The 19,320-nt window shown below is 44.6% G+C and overlaps 1 protein-coding gene across 1 annotated transcript; it reads right to left on the minus strand.

Annotated features, from left to right (window-relative positions):
- Positions 1–17,259: 17,259 nt before the first annotated feature.
- On the minus strand, positions 17,260–19,177 carry LOC125942189 (histone-lysine N-methyltransferase PRDM7-like). Its single transcript, XM_049660344.1, has 3 exons — positions 19,073–19,177; positions 18,156–18,340; positions 17,260–17,901 (listed from the first exon to the last, which is right to left on the minus strand). Exons 1-3 carry the CDS (start codon positions 19,091–19,093, stop codon positions 17,643–17,645), a joined length of 465 nt encoding a protein of 154 aa, XP_049516301.1. The 5' UTR covers positions 19,094–19,177; the 3' UTR covers positions 17,260–17,642.
- Positions 19,178–19,320: the final 143 nt, after the last annotated feature.

A 19,320-nucleotide genomic window follows, 5' to 3' on the forward strand; every position in this document is an offset into this window, starting at 1 on the left:
TAAACTGCCAGAAAAACGGTAGGAACATATATGCAGGCTGGGTGACACCCATGGCGTCGTTCGTCTCATTGCCTACAAAGTCATGACTGTATATAGTATAGGGAACACGTGCAAGAGAAGTTGCAAATACCCGACACATACGAAGCAGACAGTGTTTCTCTTGCATACTTACTTCACGCGTCGAACAGCACGTATCCAGCACTCCCGTCGCTCCCGCTTCGTACGGCTTTCTGGGGAACCGATAGAACCACACATCAGGATGACCCTCGTATTCATAACAATTCATTACGCAACAATAACGGGGGCTACCGTGCTTCGGGACCGCGCACTGCACAGCGTAGTCGCCAGATTCTCCTGCTTTCGACGCGGTTTGTCAAAGCTGAGAGCGCTTGCTTTCCATGTCTGGCGATGCAGGCGGTAGCGCACAAGGTCGTGCGTACTTTTCAAGCACTTTCAGAGTCTGAAAACTACTCACAAAGCAAGCGAGACCTCTGTAACTCAAGTGACGCCATCCATCTTAACTAGAGTGGGCCGGACGGCGCTGTCCCGCCAAGGTGCTGCGTGTGGAAAAATTCTGCAAGGGCGCTGCGAACGACCGGGGCGGAGATGGGCTCCATGACATTCAACGTATTTTCGCTGTGGGCGCCAAGGCCGATTGTGCACTGTATGCTCCTAAAATAGGGCTTTATTTCAACTGCAAATTTATGTTTACACCACTCTGCCACACATATATATTTAAGGCATGGATTATACAACACGACGTTTTCAATTTTGCTGTCATTGTGAAGTGCGTCGTCTGCTAGCAAGCACGCATTCATTGCACGGACGCCCTGCTTTTTGCTGTAGAAAGATTGTACAGTGCATTTTTTTATTTTATTTACTTTGGTGCGCCCATGACTCTTTTCAGCCGTTACCGATCCTAATTATAGCGTGGTGAGCTGCTATCCTCAACAGTTTTCTAAAGGTAACACGTAATTTTGTCACAGCAGCGGCCGATCTGCAATCATGAAGCTACGCAAGAAAATTGATTAGTATCGTGTTGTTTCTCGCCTGCTTCTTGTTGGCGGAATATTAAAGAGCAAAGACAATAATAGCAGAAAACATTATTATAGTGAAATAAACCAGGTTAATATTAATGAACTGTGTGGCACGAGGAGGAGAAGCGGTTCACTAAACTAATCAAAGGGTACATAGACATATTCACGATATTGGAGGCTCTTCAATATAAGACAAATGGTCATTTTATGAAATATGTCAAGGTGAAAAATTTTTACTGGCGTAAGCACTATGTGAATTTTGTTGTAAGGCACCAAAAGGCATAGCCAAGAAACCAGTTCCTTCATTACGAGAGCAGAACAAATTTTTCTCAGAATGAAGAGAGGCCTTACACCTAAAATTGCATCCTTTGATTAATAGCTATTGTTCAATTATGGGCCGCTCAAAATGGTCAAAATGGTCTATGTTTTTCTTTCAGAGGACTGGCTTCTAGCAAAAGCTGTAGACTTACATAATCCAAGTGCTCAGGACATGTAATGTTATAAAAAAATGGTTTCAGAAAGATATATTATGCAGAAGTGCACAGAGATGAAGATGAACTTGCAAAAAACACAGTTTTTGTGCATGTTTATCTGCACGTTTAACGTTGAGGTGGTCCTAGTAAAAATATGTCAAATATCACATCTGATACCACATTGTAATGTTTTTCATTGGTAAAGCTTTATCAAATTAGTTGTGTTAAGCAAGAAAAAATTTTATGTGGTCTCCCACCAGTCTCAAAATTTGTATTGTGGTTTGTCTAATCCACATAGCCTCTTGGCAGCTAAGAGAAAATGCATGGACTTGAGCATTCCTGCACCGACAGAGGGGAATCTAAAGTGCTTCCAAGTTAATTCCTTCGTTGCTGAGTGGCTACAAGCCGCTTCAGTCAAGAAGACGCTGCTAGATTACATGTATTTACCTGCGTGCTGCTGTCGGCCTGGTTGGCTTAGTCACTAAGGCTGGCAACTGTCTAGTGGACGCAGTCAGAATGGGGTGGTGGTGGCAGGCAGCTGCAGGGGCCGCCAGGCTGTAGCTGCAACAAAGTTGCACAAGTGTTTTTAGTCCTACCATGCCGCAATTCACAAAAAAATGCAGCAGTTATATACGTAACATGGTCAGCAATACAAATAAATGTAAACCGTTAGGGCCTACAACACAACTAGAACACCGACAAAAATAAAACCGCATTATTTTAACCAAATGCAAGTGAAGATGAAAAGAAAGTGCAACCGACCTTTGCATGGAAGCTTGGTTGGAACCAGAGCTCATGCCATCAAGCCATCTGCTAGTCAACTGCAAGCCTGCCATCTTAAAATGTCACAGTATATTTGCTTAATCTGCGTTATTTTAAGATGCATAAATCCAAGTTGAACGTCTCTTGACAGGTAAATCACCAAGCCAATTCAATTAACGAATTCCCATGGTTGTTAAAGAAACAAAGTGCAAGCTGACGATGAAGCTGGTCAACTGGTTAGTGAAAAAATAACATGCTTTTTACAATCTTATCCTTGTTTTTCTGCCCATTTCTTGCTCTAGCATTAGAATACCTGACAACTTTCACATTTTTGACATTTCACCCTGCTAATTTTATTCCGTAATGCATAATACTGCAGCAAGAGCAATAACGTTTCCCTTTAATGGTAAACAGTGGCAGAACAAGGAATATCCCTGGAGCCAATGTTTCGACTTAAGCCTTGTCTCTTTCCCCTTGTCGAAACATTGGCTCCAATGATGTTCCTTGTTCTACCACTCTTTATCATTTCACGTCGGTATCTTCCTGTGTGCACCTGTCCTTTCAATGTTGTGTCAATGAAATTGTAATAACAGAGAATTAGTAAACGTAGCTGATGAGAAACTTGATATTGTTGGTATACAGATAACAACAGACTAACTGCGCAACATCGAGGCACTGAAAAAGCAGGCTTGTGTGTCTTGTCTCCTCCAGACATGTCTCGTCCTTGCCCGATTACTCTGTCTCTAAGCAAAAGTATTATCCTTCGCACAAAAATACCAATATGAATAAAGGCAGGAATGAGTACACTAAATTACAACAAATAGCACCATACTTCTAAAGAGATATGCCGAAGTGCCCGCTTTGATTTCTCCGACACATAACCTGCTGTAAAAGATGGCTACTTGCTGTAGAGTCTGTAAAGGAGTATGTTTATATAGGTAAATTACTCACAGGGGACCCTAATCATGAGCAGAAAATCTACAGAAGAATAAAATTGGGCAGGAGTGCATATGGCAGACATCGCCAAATCCTGACTGGGAGCTTACCACTGTCGTTGAAAAGAGAAGTGTACAATCATTGCATTCTACCAGTGCTAACATATGGGGCAGAAACTTGGTGGTTAACAAAGAAGCTCGAGAACAAGTTAAGGACCGCATAAAGAGCGATGGAACGAAAAATGTTACGCCTAACATTGAGAGACGGGAAGAGAGCGGTGTGTATCAGAGGAAACGTGGATAGCCAATATTATACCTGACATTGGGAGAAAAAAAATGGAGCTGGGCAGGCCACGTAATTCATAGGGTAGATAACCGATGGATCATTAGAGTTACACAATGGGTGCCAAGAGAAGGGAAATGCAGTTGAGGACCGCGGAAAACTAGGTGGGGTGATGAAGTTAGGAAAGTTGCAGGCCCAAGTTGGAATCAGCTAGCACAAGACAGGGGTAATTGGAGATCACAGGGAGAGGCCTTTGTCCTGCAGTGGACACAAAAATGGGCTGATGATGATAATGATAACTTGCTGTGGCTGTTGCCGAGTGAGCTTTCTTAAGTGTGGGCAGGCTTAGAATGTTGGTTGAAAATTAGGTTGCTTAAAGATGTGCTGCATCGGAGAGCATGTTTCCTTTTCTGTATCTATTGTAGCATTATCTGGTCTCTATGTTCCTTTCCATGCTATTCACAGTGCACACTTAATAAGGAGATAAGGGACAGGCAGATGGTGGCATTCGCAGCACACACATTCCAAGGAACTAAGGGACACACAGAGTGTGAAACAGTTCTTTTTCACTGTCTGTCTTTCACTTATTCCTTTGGCATGTGTGCACTTTGAACACCATCAAAATGAACTGTTACCAACCTGCCCAAGCTTCAGCTCTTGGTGTTTTTGTCTACAAAATGCCCAATGTCAGTAGTAGTGTTGCTGATATTTGCGTGTATGAAAAGGGTATGCTTACTTATTTCCAGAACAATTTGATTGGTGTACACATGGTACTGAACTTGCCAATATTATTTTAAAGATGGAATAAGGTAGTAAGCTATTGTGGTACTTTTTAACGTGCCCTTGTGCAGATGCTTAAAGCTTGTCTTCTGTTGACAAAAATGGGGCTCAAGCCATAGGAGGGTAGTTGTCAATGTGTAATGAAAGCCTCCTGGTAGACGTGCCGAGTTGTGCTGCTGGGGACACTTACTTGTTTGCCCTATTGGGTAATGCTGCTAGGTTTATAGGTGCTTTAACATTGCAGTGCCTGCAGGATGGCCAGCATTACAAAACACATTAAAACGACTGTAAGGAGGGATGTCGTGCTATGGTATCATAATTGGCCCACCAAGTTACCACCTTTGCTTACGCAATGTGGCTGTCTGGCGTAGTTTACATAACCTGACTGCCATCTATACATGAGGAGGAGGGAGGCAAAAAAAAGGATCTTCAATTAATTTTCTTGCATAGATGGCTCATGCATCATATTTTTCTTATAGTGCAGGATTTGTTACTCAAAGTGAAGCTTGCTATATGGTGAATATCTGCATTTTTTCATAAGTATACCGAACAAGGATTGCTTTGTTCAGAGTGTCACTTTTTATATTATACTTATGTGACACTAAGCCCACTTGTATTAATACAGGTATGGCTGGGCCTGCAGAGAAAGTATAAACAGACTGTGCTGTGTTGCTGATCAGTGCTGATCTCCACACCTGAGTTGGTCCCACACCATCCAGGCACGTTGCTTTGCTTCATCATTGACAAGGTAATATGATATGGAGAGCTTGCACCTGGATATCAGTTTTGAGCTTCAGTTTTGAGAAATGTGTTAGGATAGAAGACACAAGGGTTGGCCTTGGTGATAGATAGACTCGTGTTCTTTTTAAGTGCTCTTTTTGCAATGTTCTTCGTGAACCTATTTTCAGAAAATGCTTACACTCCTTAATTGCAAACTGTCATGAAGCTGGTTCATGCACTAAACTAGCACTCTTTCACCAAGAAAAAGCCTTATTTAGCACAACATTCGTAGGAAAGGCAAGGAGGTGACAGGATAGAACACTACTAACAACCATCCAATTTTACTGCTTGCACAGCAATATAAAGCAAGAGGTGAAAGGACGAGAACAGATAAAACTGCAAAAAGGGCACATGCTTTGGTTAGCATCAAACTTGTTTTCAATAATAAATAAGCAGTCTCACTATCTAATATTCCTCTGGATGAGGAGCCAATTCACAAGTTCCCTGTCACGTATACAGTAGAACCCCGCTGTTACGTTCCCGGGTGCTGCGTTTTCACGGCTGTTACGTCGTTTTCGGCTGGTCCCGGCACAGCTCCCATAGAACCCAATGCATTGGTAACCCCGCTGTTACGTCGCAACTGTGGGACCGTTCCCGCATCATACGTTGCGAACTGCCACACCGCGCCGGCCCGAGCAGCCATTTTGACTTTTCATGTCGCTTGGCTTGGTTGCTTGACGATGGCATTGGCCGCCCAAAGTGCTGGGGGCGACATTTATTACGTATTTTCGGTTTCCGCCAGCAAAAGTATAGCCTTTGATATCCGCTTTTGCTATCTAAAGATGATGTCTATGACACGTTGCGGCCCTAAAATTGGTTTTGGCTCTTAGATGTTCCGTATAAAGTCCAAGGGCGATAACGCCGTCGCCGCGCGCCGTATGCTTTCGCGAGACGCAGTTGTCGGCTCCCCTCGCACGCTTTCACTCGCACATACAGCATACGTCGCCGCGCGCCGTCTGCTGTGTGTGCGAGTGAAAGTGTGCGAGGGAAGCTGCGCGGCCGTATGCTGAATGTGCGAGTGAAAGCATGGGAGGGCAGCCGACGACCGCATCTCGCGCGCGAAAGAAAAGCAGGGAGGAAGCGCGCCTCCTTCCGTTGCGCTCGAGGCACCAGCGAGGGAGCGAGGGGGGGGGGGGGTAGCGGGCAGCGTTGTGCTCTGGCATCATACTGCGCGGCGGAGCGCGCGCGGTCGCCGTATCTTGAAAGCAATCTGCGTGGGGGCAGATTCTACGCAGTGTAGGTGCGTCGGCGGCTCGTGGCTTTGTGCGTGCTGCGTGTTCTCGGTGCTCAGTTTGGGTTGAAGCGATAGACAACAGCACGAAGGTCACTTCGCTCACTTCTGCAGCGGCGCTTAACTGCGCGTGTCCGTGCTCATCGAGTGTGATGTGTTCATGTTTGCCTGTGGGCGCTGACACCATGTTTGTTAATTAGTTAATAACCGAATGTTTACAAGTTTATACACACGATAAAACTACTATTCTTACTTTGTATAGCTCATCGCAATCGATACTTCGGCTGTCGGGCGAAACTACCTTTTGTCACAAGTAAGAATTAAAATAATATTGTGTGCAGTTCAACACTACTCCCATTTCTCAATTTTTCCTGTTTCCTGGCTCTTGCGTTTCCCGGCTCTTACGTTTTTTTTTTACGGTCCCGTGAAAAACATAACAGCGGGTTTCTACTGTATAAGGAAAGCCTCACAAATCACTCCATCCCTATGGTCCTTACATATTGCCACAGTTGCACAGTTCTCAAACGAAATGGTTCAAGTGAGCAGCGCACTACCAGGTGACTTCCAAATGACCTGCACATCAAGTTGGCATGGTCACAAAGCCAGTCATTTGTACATGGGCTTGTTCTGCTGATGTAGCGTCTACAGCTCGATAGTGGTATTTCATCTACACTACACCTCTGTACTACATACTTTTTTGCATGTTTTCTTTCACTGTTAGTGGTGCATGCCTCTTCATCATGTATGTGCCTACACAGCAAAGCAAGCTTGTTCCATGCCTAGAAAGAATTGTAGGAAAAGCCGAGTCAGGCTACTTTCTCAGCCTGAACAAGCTAGGTTTGTTAGTTTGGGTTTGCGTTCGTTGGTTCTATGGGTTTTGGAGCCCCATACAGCTTCCTTGCTAGGCAGACAAGCTTGTGGGATGTGCTTCTGCCATTTGTACAGCACACTGACAGTGCAGGTGTGGGCCGCATCTTGGAAGGGACTGCACTGACGGCACCATTCACGGCGCAGGTGACTCTGTCATAGAGTAAGGCAAGGCACCAGTGTTGATGTATGTTCCTTTGCCCAAAACAGCATATTTAGGTTCAGTGTAGTTGTAAGAAGACAAGTTAAACATAACTTTCATGGTTTGAGTTGGTGCATTTTTCTCAGAGCACCAAATTTCTTTTCTTGAAACTACCTGCCCTGGTGTTTCCTTAGCGTCGGCATGAAGTTGGCAAGGAGTTACGCATCCAGGAACTCACGAACAATGACGCTGTAGTTGACACTTTGTGAAGAATGCATTGGCTTCCAAGCCCTTCATTTTCAGTTGGGTACTTTTACTTGTACTGTCAGCAATTTCTTCTCGGCTTGCTGAATTATCTTGAGGCACCACGCTGATGCTACTGATGTCTTCAACTGAAGACTTTTCAGGATAAGACTCCTGGCTTTGCAAGTGTGGTTTAAGAAAAAGTGGCACTTACAGGTGGCTATTCAATATGTGAGTGAAATTAACCGGCAAGTCTTGGTTACATCTTGTGTGTAGTCCTGTATGAGTTAACGTTTGACGAAAAATTGTATTGTCACTCACACGATGATATTCACTTGGTTATTCACCACAACTTCATAATCATGTTACCTGGCTAAATGAATTTTCGTCGAACCCTTGACAATACCTTCTATAGAACTTATAGACAAAACATTGTAACCAAAACTTACTGGTTTGTGTCACTAGCACCCAGAATAGAAATCTGTAAGTGCCACCTTTCCGGCAAACAAACTTGCAAAGCAAAGAACCTTATCCTGAAAAGTCTACACTTGAAAGCATCGGTACTGTCAGCGTGGGGCCTCAAGATAATTCGGCCAGCTGGGAAGAAATTACTGGCAGCAAGATTTCAAGAATGCTGACAGAAAATCAAGAGCTTGGAAACTAGAGCATTCTTCGCAAGGTGTGAACAAGAGCAGACCATTATTCGGGTCTTCCGGGACATACAGCTAAATTTCAACCTCACAGTGAGACTAATGGACCACCTGTGCGGGCAGTCACAAGAAAGCTTGACGTATTATAACAAAAACATCCTGTTCAAACCACGAAATTATCTTGAGTTTGTCTTTCTACAAGCAAACTAAACCTGAAACTACCATTCTGTGCAAAAGAATGAACTTCAACACTGGCACTTCACCCAACACTAACGACAGTAACCTGCACCGTGGAACGTGCCAGCAGTAAGCTCTTTCTGAAGCAGGAGACAGGCCCACGAGCTTGCCTTCTATGGTGTAATCCAGGAACCTGTCTCGGCTCCAGAACAGGAGCTTTTTTGGCTTGGCTTGGGTCAAGACCATAAAATTATCATTATCAAACAGAATGCATCACAGTTGCAGACTCGGGTTAATGCCTTTATCTGCTTGATTTTGTCGACAAAAACTGATGAAAGGGCGCCCAATGTGACTAGTTATCCTGTCCAGGAGTCTGTGTTTTCAAGAAGTTTGACAATCATTTCATTGGTTAACAATCACAAAGCAAACTTGTGCTGTCATTTGAAACAATACCATGCACTTTAAGGAATGGTGCCTTTTTTTTTGTGGTGAGCACCTGCATTGCATATATTATTTTGGGTAAAAAGAAAGTGAGGCAGAATGGGCCATATAAAGTTAATGGCAATAATTGGTAGATTTTTGCTCAAACCATTTGAAAGTTTCTTGTTTCAGAAAGTATGAAATTTTGTTATATGTAGCTGTTGTCAGATGATTCTATATAAGCATTTGGCCTTATGAAATACTATTTGCTTTAAATAAAATTCTGGGGTTTTATCTGTCAAAACCACAATATGATTGCTGAATGACATATTGTAGTGCCAAGGCACAATACACAGATGATACACAGAAACAGGTCACAGGTGCTACTAACAACTTTATTCGAAACACAGTGAGATACTGTATATATATTCTTCCCAACGTGCAGGCACACCAGCCGCTTCGGGCAGACTACAGAGGGCGATTATCAGGGCTAACACAATCATTTTGAAGATTAAAGAAACAAAGTTCCGCGTCGAACAAAACAACAGAAGTCTGACTTACACAAGCACTAAAACCTTACATAACTATTTTTTTCTTTATGTAAAACACTTCCAGTAGCTCACATGCGATTTTATCTTTACTTCTGCCCAGGATCTTCACATCATGAAATCTCGCACGACAACGGAAGGCTTTACAGCACACTGACAGATGTGCATTCAAGTCTGTAGTCATGTTGTTAGCATGCTCCCTCATTCTATCATTGATGCAGTGGGCAGTTTGTCCTGCATCATGGGTTCTCAAAGTGGGTTCCGCGGAACCCGGGGGTTCCGCAGGCCCCTGCTCGGGGTTCCGCGAGCCACTGATAAATTTTCCGTGGTCCCGCGCTCGCCAAGTGTCGAAAACGGCGAACACGAGGTGCGCTTGATCCACTGATCCTCAATTACCTATGCCCGAGTGTCAAAAAGAGTGCGAAACGGCAACGCAAGCAGCTTGTAGCCACCCAATCTCCGAAAACGGGCAGCCATGGGCAGCGCGCCTAAGCTTTCGCACTTGAATCTCGGAGGCTCTAACTTACCACCGTGCGCATTTCTCCCGTTTGTAGATAGGGTAGGTGCCGATAGCGTGCGCACTGATGTTATACTTCGGAGGAATAAAAAAAAAACTGATGCGCGGAGCACCACAAGTGCACGCCGCAAAAGAGCTAAAAGGGCGTTAGCGTCCAAAAACAAAGCGATGCAGTCCTCATTGGTATGGTCTTCAGCGGCAATCGTATGCTATACGTGACTGACAGCAACGCCGGAACTCTTCGTGCCTAATTGTGTCCCCAAAGCCTTTATTCTTGAGTTAATCGCCGCGCGTAACACCACGTTGGCGGCTAGCCGCGTGCCTTCATAAGTGCGTAATCGCGATCTATGATCGCGTCGATAACCAGCACAGTTTCGTTTGCAGCAGCGGTTGCGGAAATAGTAGTTTCGTTTTGACGGTGCGCGCGTCGGCTGCGTGTGATCGCGTCGATAGCGACCGCGGTTTCGTGCGCACTTGTTGCAGCAAACGGTAGTTTCGTTTTGACTTGGTGAGTGCGTCGGCCGCCTGCCTTCTGAACCGTAAGGTCGCCGACCATGATCTCGTCGATAACGGCCGCGGTTTTCTCCGCAGCGGTTGCGGTAAGCAGTAGTTTCGCTTTGACTCAGTGCAAAGCTGTCGAAGATGAAGAGCACCGGCTACATCGCGATGGGTGGGCAATTTGTTGGCGACCAGCTCACTAGCGAAAAAATAAACGGGATGTGCGCGCGGTAGTGAAAAGCGTGTCTCAGATGAAGACGCGCACCGCGGCCGCACTGCGAAGGATGTCGCGAGGCCTTCGCCGCTGCTAGCTCAAATAAGTCATGAGATGACGAGGACTTCAGCTTCCGCACTGCTCTTCTTCTTTCTAGGGTTTTATGTGCCAAAACCAGTTCTGACTGTGAGGTACGCCGTAGTGGAGGGCTCCGGATTAATTTTGACCACCTGTGGTTCTTTAACATGCACTACAACGCAAGCACGTACACGGGCAAAAGTTTTTGCATTTTGCCTCCATCGAAATGCGGCCGCCGCGGCCGGGATTCGATCCCGTGACCTCGTGCTCAGCCACGAAATGCCTTTGCTAACTGAGCCACCGCGGCGGGTGCCGCACTGCTCTTGTGCAAAATAGAAACAAGATTTGCTAATTCATTCAGTAAATAAAAGCCTGTTGATGTAGTAAGCATTCATTTATTGTTTTCTTGACACCTTGGGTAATTCGACATTCGGTTAATTAGGACATTTTAATTCGGTTAAATGGGGGGGGTTCCTTGGCGCTTCATGGAGCTTAGCAGGGTTCCCTGGAACGAACATGCTTCAGAACCCCTGTCCTACATAGTACTTTCCACAAGACAGTGGGATTTCATAAACCACTCCGGGGCCGCATCCCCTGTAAGGTGTTACATGTTGTACTTGGCAGCTTATCTTAGATCTGCCCATTATGCGGGGACACAGTTGGGCCAGCCTATTGGGAACAGAGAACACTACAGGCACTCCAAGCCTGTTCGCCACTTTCTTTAAATTGTGGCTCAGCTTATGCACATACGGTACAACTTGCGGCCTTTGGCCACTCCGCTCACTGGCTCTGGCCTCATTCGCCAGTGTGCCCGCTTCTGTAGTGTTCTCTGTTCCCAATAGGCTGGCCCAACTGTGTCCCCACATAATGGGCAGATCTAAGGTAGGCTGCCAAGTACAACACGTAACACCTCATGGGCGATGCAGCCCCGGAGTGGTTTATGAAATCCCACTGTCTTGTGGAAAGTCCTATGTAGGACAAAGTGGCCGCTGCATCAGTGATCGCATGGAGCATGCTGACAACATGACGAAAGACTTGAATACGCATCTTTGAACACACTGTAAAGCCTGTCCTTGCATGCGAGATTTCATGATGGGAAGATCCTGGGCAGAAGTAAAGATAAAACCGCACGTGAGCTGGTGGAAGTGTTTTACATGAAAGAAAAAAAGTAGTGCTTGTGCAAGTAGACCTCTGTCGTTTTGACGATGCAGAACTTGCTTTCTTTAGATCTTCAAAATGATCGTGTCAGCCCTGATAATCGCCCTCTGTGGTCTGCCTGAAGTGGCTGGTGCGCCTGCGCGTTGGAAAGAGTATATATACTGTATCTCGCTGTGTTTCAAATGAAGTTGTTAGTAGCACCTGTGATGTGTGTCTGCGTATCTTCTGTGTATTTGCACCTTTGCACTACAATATGTCGTTCAGCAAACAACTTGCCTAACACCAAGTCCTTCTGCACAATATGATTATGAGGGATGCTGTAGTGGGGAACTCTGGATTAACTTTGAACACCCGAGGTTCTTCAACATATGCCCAATGCACCTTACGGGGGTGTTTTTGCACTTTGCTGCCATCGAAATGTGGCCGTTGTGCCTGGGATTTTATCCTGCGCCATTCAGGTTAGCAGTGCAATGCCAAAGCCACTACGCAACCACAATATTTACTTTGCTGGCAGAATGGCAGTTTCCAAGTAATTTAGTTAGCTCGACCTGTTGATGCTGCTTTCTAAAAGTAGATTTTATGCATGTTACTTATGTTGCTTCAATACTAGTAATTATTGTTACTCAAGTAGTGTCTTTTTTTACGATGATAACACTTGTTTCAGTGATCTGCTAATGTGACACGTTATTCTACCACACTAATGCATGTTTCATTCAGAGTCATTAACATTGCAGGAAACCACCTAATTTTAATAAATTTTTTTCGGTATCTCATGTTCTGAATGTTGAAGCATTCTTACCTGTGTGAATGTAAGCCAAACTACTTTTGCTTATGCATTATCTTATTTCATGTGTGAAAAAATAATGTAGGCTTTTTTTTACTTTTTCAGGTGTGCTGGAAGCTGTCACTCAAACAACACATTACAGTGGTCTTCTGTCAACAGACCGGGGGTATTGAAGTACCATTACAAGGTCTAATAAACAACACTTGTGAGATGTAAGACGTGCTCTTGCTTAAAATCAGAGGACTTCACTATTAATGTAAGCTTGAATAGCTGTGCTGAAGAACCTGCATAAAGTGTACTTGTTTAAAAACAAGTACAAGCCATTACCTCACCTGACAGTTTCTTCACCTCAACGTAACTCTTTACTATTGATTTCTGAACAAACCATTACAGCAACGCAACATGGCAGTAAGGTCAGCTCAAGTGTTCGTGCATGTAGTACACTTAAAAGAATTGTATTTGCATTATTATACTAAATATGAATATGAGGTGCCTATCTTTTTCAGGGCGCATACTCTCGCAGGTCGTACAAGCTCATCACCTTGTACGCACTCAGCTCGCAGAAACAAAGTCGTTCAGTGACAAGAATGCGTCTCGTACACATGCGCACGAGAAATGTACGTGATTATTGCTGCATTGACTGAACGAGTTCTCGAATAGTCTACGGAGCAATAATCGCTTACAATTATTTCTTGTACATTCTCATTCACGTTTTTTCAATAGGAATGGAACGCTCTGAAAGCTAGAGTTCAAATATCGCATATACTTTGCTGGAGCAATAGTGTTCATGTTTAGGCTGTACTGTCAGCCTTTTTCAACCTCACTCCGGTGTAGGCTGCAACTACTGTGCACACTGCTTACATTTCTAGACTAATTCTACACGTAAAAAGCGTATTTATTTACGTCATGCCGGAATATTTCATGAATTGTGCCTACAACCCAATCGCATGAAAATTGTGCATGCTAAACATACTAGTGCTAACAAAAGAATACATATTTCTGATCAGCCACTGAATAACCACACTGACACCCAACAAAAAACACTGCAACATACACGGTGTTTCAGTGAACACTTTCAAAAATGTTTAAAAGGTTGCCTGTGGCACATAGCACAATTCTAGTTCATGACCTGGTGTACTCGAAGAGGTGGACACTACTTGCAAAAAAAATAATTTTGAAATGCATAATCGACTAATTAACAAAAATCACTAATCAAGTTTTAATTACCTTATTGCCCATATTACAATTTACAAATGCTAGGCATGGAGTTCGCAAGGCGGATCCACTTGGAATGAATTCTGAGGATGGCACCAGTTTCGAGATACTACGAGGGCGGTCCGATAAGTACTTAGCCTTCAAGAGAAAAATGAAAATTTTGGAATGATGTCGATTTATTTCTCAACATAGTCCCCTTTCAACTCTATACACTTGCCCCAGCGATCCTCCAACTTCTTGATCTCGTCAGAAAAATATGTTTTCTCCCGTGCTACAAAGTATGCTTCTGTGGCCCCGGCGATAACTTCTTCATTCAACTAAAATTTTTGTCCGGCGAGTGACTTTTTCAAGTTGGGAAACAAGAAGAAATCTCTCGGGGCATAATCTGGAGAAAACGCTGGATGGGGCACCACTTCGTAGCCCAGTTCGACCAACTTGGCCGTGGCGACGGCGCAGGTGTGAGCTGGCGCGTTGTCATGGTGGAAGAGCACCTTTTTCTTCACCAAATGTGGCTGTTTTTTTCGCAATTCACTGTCGAATCAGCCCAATAATTCGGCGTAGTAGGGTCCTGTCACCGTTTTGCCCTTCTCAAGGTAGTCGACGAAGATCACACCTTGAGAATCCCTGAAAATGGTGGCCATTACATTTCCGACCGATGCGACAGTCTTCGCCTTCTTCGGAGCAGGTTCTCCGGGTGCAGTCCACTGTTTCGACTGTTCTTTGGTCTCTGGTGTGTACCAGTGGATCCATGTTTCGTCGACTGTCACAAAACGACGCAGGAAGTTAAACAGCTTCACAGTTAAACGACACTTAAACAGCTTCAAACACTGCTCTGAAGTGGTCTCACGGACGCGCTTGTTGTCCGGAGTGAGCAAACGTGGCACCCATCGTGCCAAAAGCTTTCTCCTGCCCAAAATTTCATGCAGGATATAACCCACATGGTCTTTTGAGATGCCTATTGTCTCAGCTATCTCGCGCACCTTCAGTCGACAGTCTGCCATACGAGGTCGTGGATTTTTGCCACGTTATCGGCCGTGGTAGCCATTTGCGTGGCCCCTGGGCGAGGCTCATCAAAAACCAACGTGCGACCACGTTTAAACTCGTTGAACCAATTTTTGATGGTTGCCATCGAAGGAGAAGACTCACCGTAGACAGCATCCAGTCGCTGTTTGATTTCGCTGAGCGCGTTCCCTTCCACAAACAAGAATCGAATCACCGACCGATATTGCTCTTTTTCCATTTTTTTAACGGACACACAAAAAATCACCTGCTTTCTCTTCCTCAAGCGGCCAAAAACAAAACCGCGAGCCCAATTCGACTGGACCTTTGCATGTGTCCCTCTAAGAGAGCATACTCAACGTCTTCTTCTTCTTCCTGGGGTTTTACGTGCCAAAACCAGTTCTGATTATGAGGCACGCCGTAGTGGAGGGCTCCGGATTAATTTTGACCACCTGGGGTTCTTTAACGTGCACTACAACGCAAGCACACGGGCGTTTTTGCATTTCGCCTCCATCGAAATGCGGCCGCCGGGGCCGGGATTCGATCCCGCGACCTCGTGCTCAGCAGCGCAACGCCTTAGCTGACTGAGCCACCCCGGCGGGTAACTCAACGTCAGTATATGTCTCATGCGATAGCGTCGCGCTCTCGCGGTGAGGCTAAATACTTATTGGACCGCCCTCGTATTTTCCGAACTTTGCAGAGAAATGTATTGGTGTTCCAGTTACTTCCTTAAGAAAACGTTGTTTTATGCATTCAACCACAAAAGTGCTTTAAAACCTAAATGAGTTTTTGTTGATTAGTCAATTATGCAATTCAATTTTTTGTGCAAGTAATGTCTGCCTCTTCCAGTATACCAGCTCATCAACTAGAATTGTGCTATCTGCCACAAGCAATGTTTAAAAATTGTTGAAAGTGTTTGCTGATACACCTGGTATATCAAGTGCCTGCCACATCTTCGCTTACCTGTAATTGCTGGAGTAAAGGCAGTGGGTGCATTGGTACTTCCCTTGATGCCTTTATGGGTGCTTGAGTTGTCAGTGGTTGTAAAGCAGCTGCTTCACGGTAAAATGTTCGCCGCAGTCCTCGCAGGCGAAGACCACGCAGGGTGCGGCAACGTTCTTCTCTTCCCCCTTAAGACATACATACAAAGAAAACAAGCAGCATAAATCAACACACATTTCTTTCCTTTGTTTCTTTCCAAGAAAAGGTCTAAGAAAGTCTAAAAATTTAAGCCGCACGGTACAAAGGCAGGTGGCTTTGTGGCTAGAGGCAACACTATACCGGTCACCTGACATGGGACTTCGGAGCACCACAAACTCCACACAATGGCAGTGCCAATTTCGGGACAGCATACAGTTCACTATATGCTGGAGAAGAGAATCGCTGTGAATTTTCAAGTGATCTACCACGGCACCCAAACCCAGTTAAACCTTTAGACGCCATGAGCTCTTGTATGACAGCATGTGCGTCTGAAAAAGCTAGTGAAATTTCGGCAGCAAGTATGCCTCGCAAATAGGTTGCAGCCCTTTGTATCGGCGGTTAAAGTACGACCACCGATCACAAAAACGGGCAAAAGAGGCAAAGACAGCTATTTGCTTTAAAAGCTGTATATGGTACATTGTTTACAATCCAAAGTTAAAGTAAAAAAACACAGTGGCAGAGATTATACCATGCTGTCACAACTATATGTCGCCAAATAAGAAATAACCAAAAATTACTCGGGGACTTAACGCGAACGGCGCTCACCATTTAGTTAAAGGGCATTATTTATCCTGCAGGTAATATTATTTTCTCTTTGTGTTTTTTAAAAACATTAAATCAGTAAACTAAGTAACTTACTTTTACATAAATTACATAATCAATAAGGTGTTAGGATGAAAGTTAGCAAGAATTTATAGAAATAGAACAAATAACAAGAGGTCCTAAATCAACCTCGGCGTCCCCCCCCCCCTTTTTTTATAGAGCTTCTTACTTAATTACCAGAAGAAACTGGTGCTACAATCGTTCTGCCATTGGAATGATGGTTAGTGTATGGATTTTTTGCCTAGCATTCTCCTTGGTGGCTGCAAATGTGAAATTATTTCGTACGTTTGACATTTTAGTATTCCAAGCACTAATGGTTTTCTAACTGCATCAAGGCAATTAGTCTCTGTGGGTATACATGCAATCAGTGCTAATTGTGGCATTTCTGATGCAGCGTGTTGTTGAAATGATCAATTTATAAATTTACCAAGTTCTTTGAAGCCAGATGGATGAATATCTCTGAAAATTGTGTGCTGCCAATCTTTACCGTTATTCACATGATGTCTGCCTGCAGCATCAGTCAATTGATGATAGAATGTTTGAGGGAACTAATGCCGGTACACGCAAGCGCCTAGTCACGTACTTTTTCAAATCTGGAAAAGTTTAAAAACGGTACAGCCTGCTCTGAAACACACTGAATTTGATTGCTTCGGGTTACTTTTTATGTGGTACTCCTTTCCTGGCTTGATTCTATTTCTTATCAGCAACTAATCACGGCCGGCCAATTCCTGCAACAGCCATGAACGTAGTGCCGCTCCGGTAACTTACGAATCGCATAAAGGAATGCCCATAAAATATTTTCATTATATCGGGCGAGCACTGAGAAAAACTTTGTTGTATGCTACGTTAGCTTCTCTGAAACTTTATCAAATAAGCTTGTTCCTGAAAAGAATATTTAGCTTGCCTTTTTTTCAACTTAGCTGAGTAGCTAAATAACAGCACTTCAAAAAAACCTCAAGAGCACTCTAAAAAAATCAAGACGACTAACACAATGTCGTTGATAGCAGTTGCCTAAGATAAACAACTCTCTTGAAAGGCTTGGTTAAAATTAAGTGAAACAGCCAGTAGACAAATGAACGACAATACATCGTTCTGTGCCCCTGTGTTGCCGATGAGACCCAGTTGCTTGGTGAAATCGTTTCTCTGCGATGTTCACCACCCTGCAGGTGCGGTAGTAGACGGCACCGTGGTGCACGAACGCCACCAGGTTCTGTTGACTCTGCTCGGGAGCACAGTTGACATAGCGTAACCAGATAAAACGATCCAACGGGCGGCTGTCCTGGCGGAACTTGGCCGCTTTTGCGAATCTGTAACGGGCCACAACACACAAGTGATCTAAATCTGAGCCACTTGTTAACTAGTTAAAATCAGCTGTCAACTTGCTGAACAAGACACAGCACAAAGGGACCATGACACGCCACTGTGCGTCTAGTGCTTTCGTGCGGTCTTGTTGGTTCATAAGTAGAGCCAACTGTTTATAACTACACTAGCTGCACTAGTATCATCAGGTGCCTGTGACTAGTTTGGCATGGTGTCACGCGAGATGAGGCATAACACTCACCTGCCAAATGTACCCGTTTGCGGCGTGTTGTCCACCTTGACGCCCTCGTACGGTCCAGAGCACAGCCTCTTGGGCAGCTGCTTCAGGGTAAACACGCCGTACTGGGCGCCTTTGATCGCTGAACGGCGCACAGACAAGCGCTCGGGCACGGTCTTGTTTGCATGCTGCGGGTCACCCAGAGGAACCTGCAATGAATATATATAGGAAATATTTCCCGTTTCGCGGCTATACGTACTATATAGGATAAGTATATAATCTGGGAACAGCTACGTTCTGGCAGGGCTTTGTTCTGCTTCGCAGCGCCGATAGAGTCGGTACATCCCAGCCATAGCCATGACAGGCACATTCAGGGATCGTTTCCAACCACTTTCATCACGGCATGATTGGGACTAGATAAAGTGGAGCTGCTCCACAACTTAGGGGCCTGCAGCGTGTATTACAATACAGTGTAAATGTTGTACCAACGTGTACAACGAAGCACAACGCGAAATCCACAGTGACCACGGTGCATATTAAAATGGGAACCCCGAACCTACGAATACTACGCGAGTACGGGCGTTCATAAACGATGTCGTCGGACGCAGCGCTGGGATAGAAACAACGACGCTGAGATTACGGTAACCTACGAAACGCATTTCCAGATTTTATGCTTTAGCGATGCTTCATCTTTGTCGACTGGATCCTAGGCCCGAGTATCATACGCGAATGAACAGGCACGCTAGGCCTTGGAACAGGGAAGGACGCACGAATTTCGCTGCAGCCAGCAACCAAACACAACACACGCCGACCAAACAATCAAGCGATATTATTTTACTTGCCTGATTTTGTTAACTTGAATGTTTTCCACATTACATCTTTTACATTGCATTTCCGTGAGCTAAAATGCAACAAGCTTATATTACGCGAATTGATCCTACCGTGCAAGAAAATCTCGTCATTGTGACGGGTTCCTTTACCTGTAGGATGAAGAATCAAGGCCAATGGGTCTGAACACGACGGTTGGCCGCACATAGTTCTAGCACGTCGCGGTTGCGTAGGTGCTGAAATATTTTCAACGAATGAACTTTTACCACTATTCACTACAGGTCGTTACTCATGCTCATACCATAGAATAAAGAACCAACTTTGCTCTTACCATGTGAAACGTACAGGCGAAAGCGAAACT

The sequence above is a fragment of the Dermacentor silvarum genome, chromosome 1, assembly GCF_013339745.2.
Source record: "Dermacentor silvarum isolate Dsil-2018 chromosome 1, BIME_Dsil_1.4, whole genome shotgun sequence".
Lineage (NCBI taxonomy): Eukaryota > Metazoa > Arthropoda > Arachnida > Ixodida > Ixodidae > Dermacentor > Dermacentor silvarum.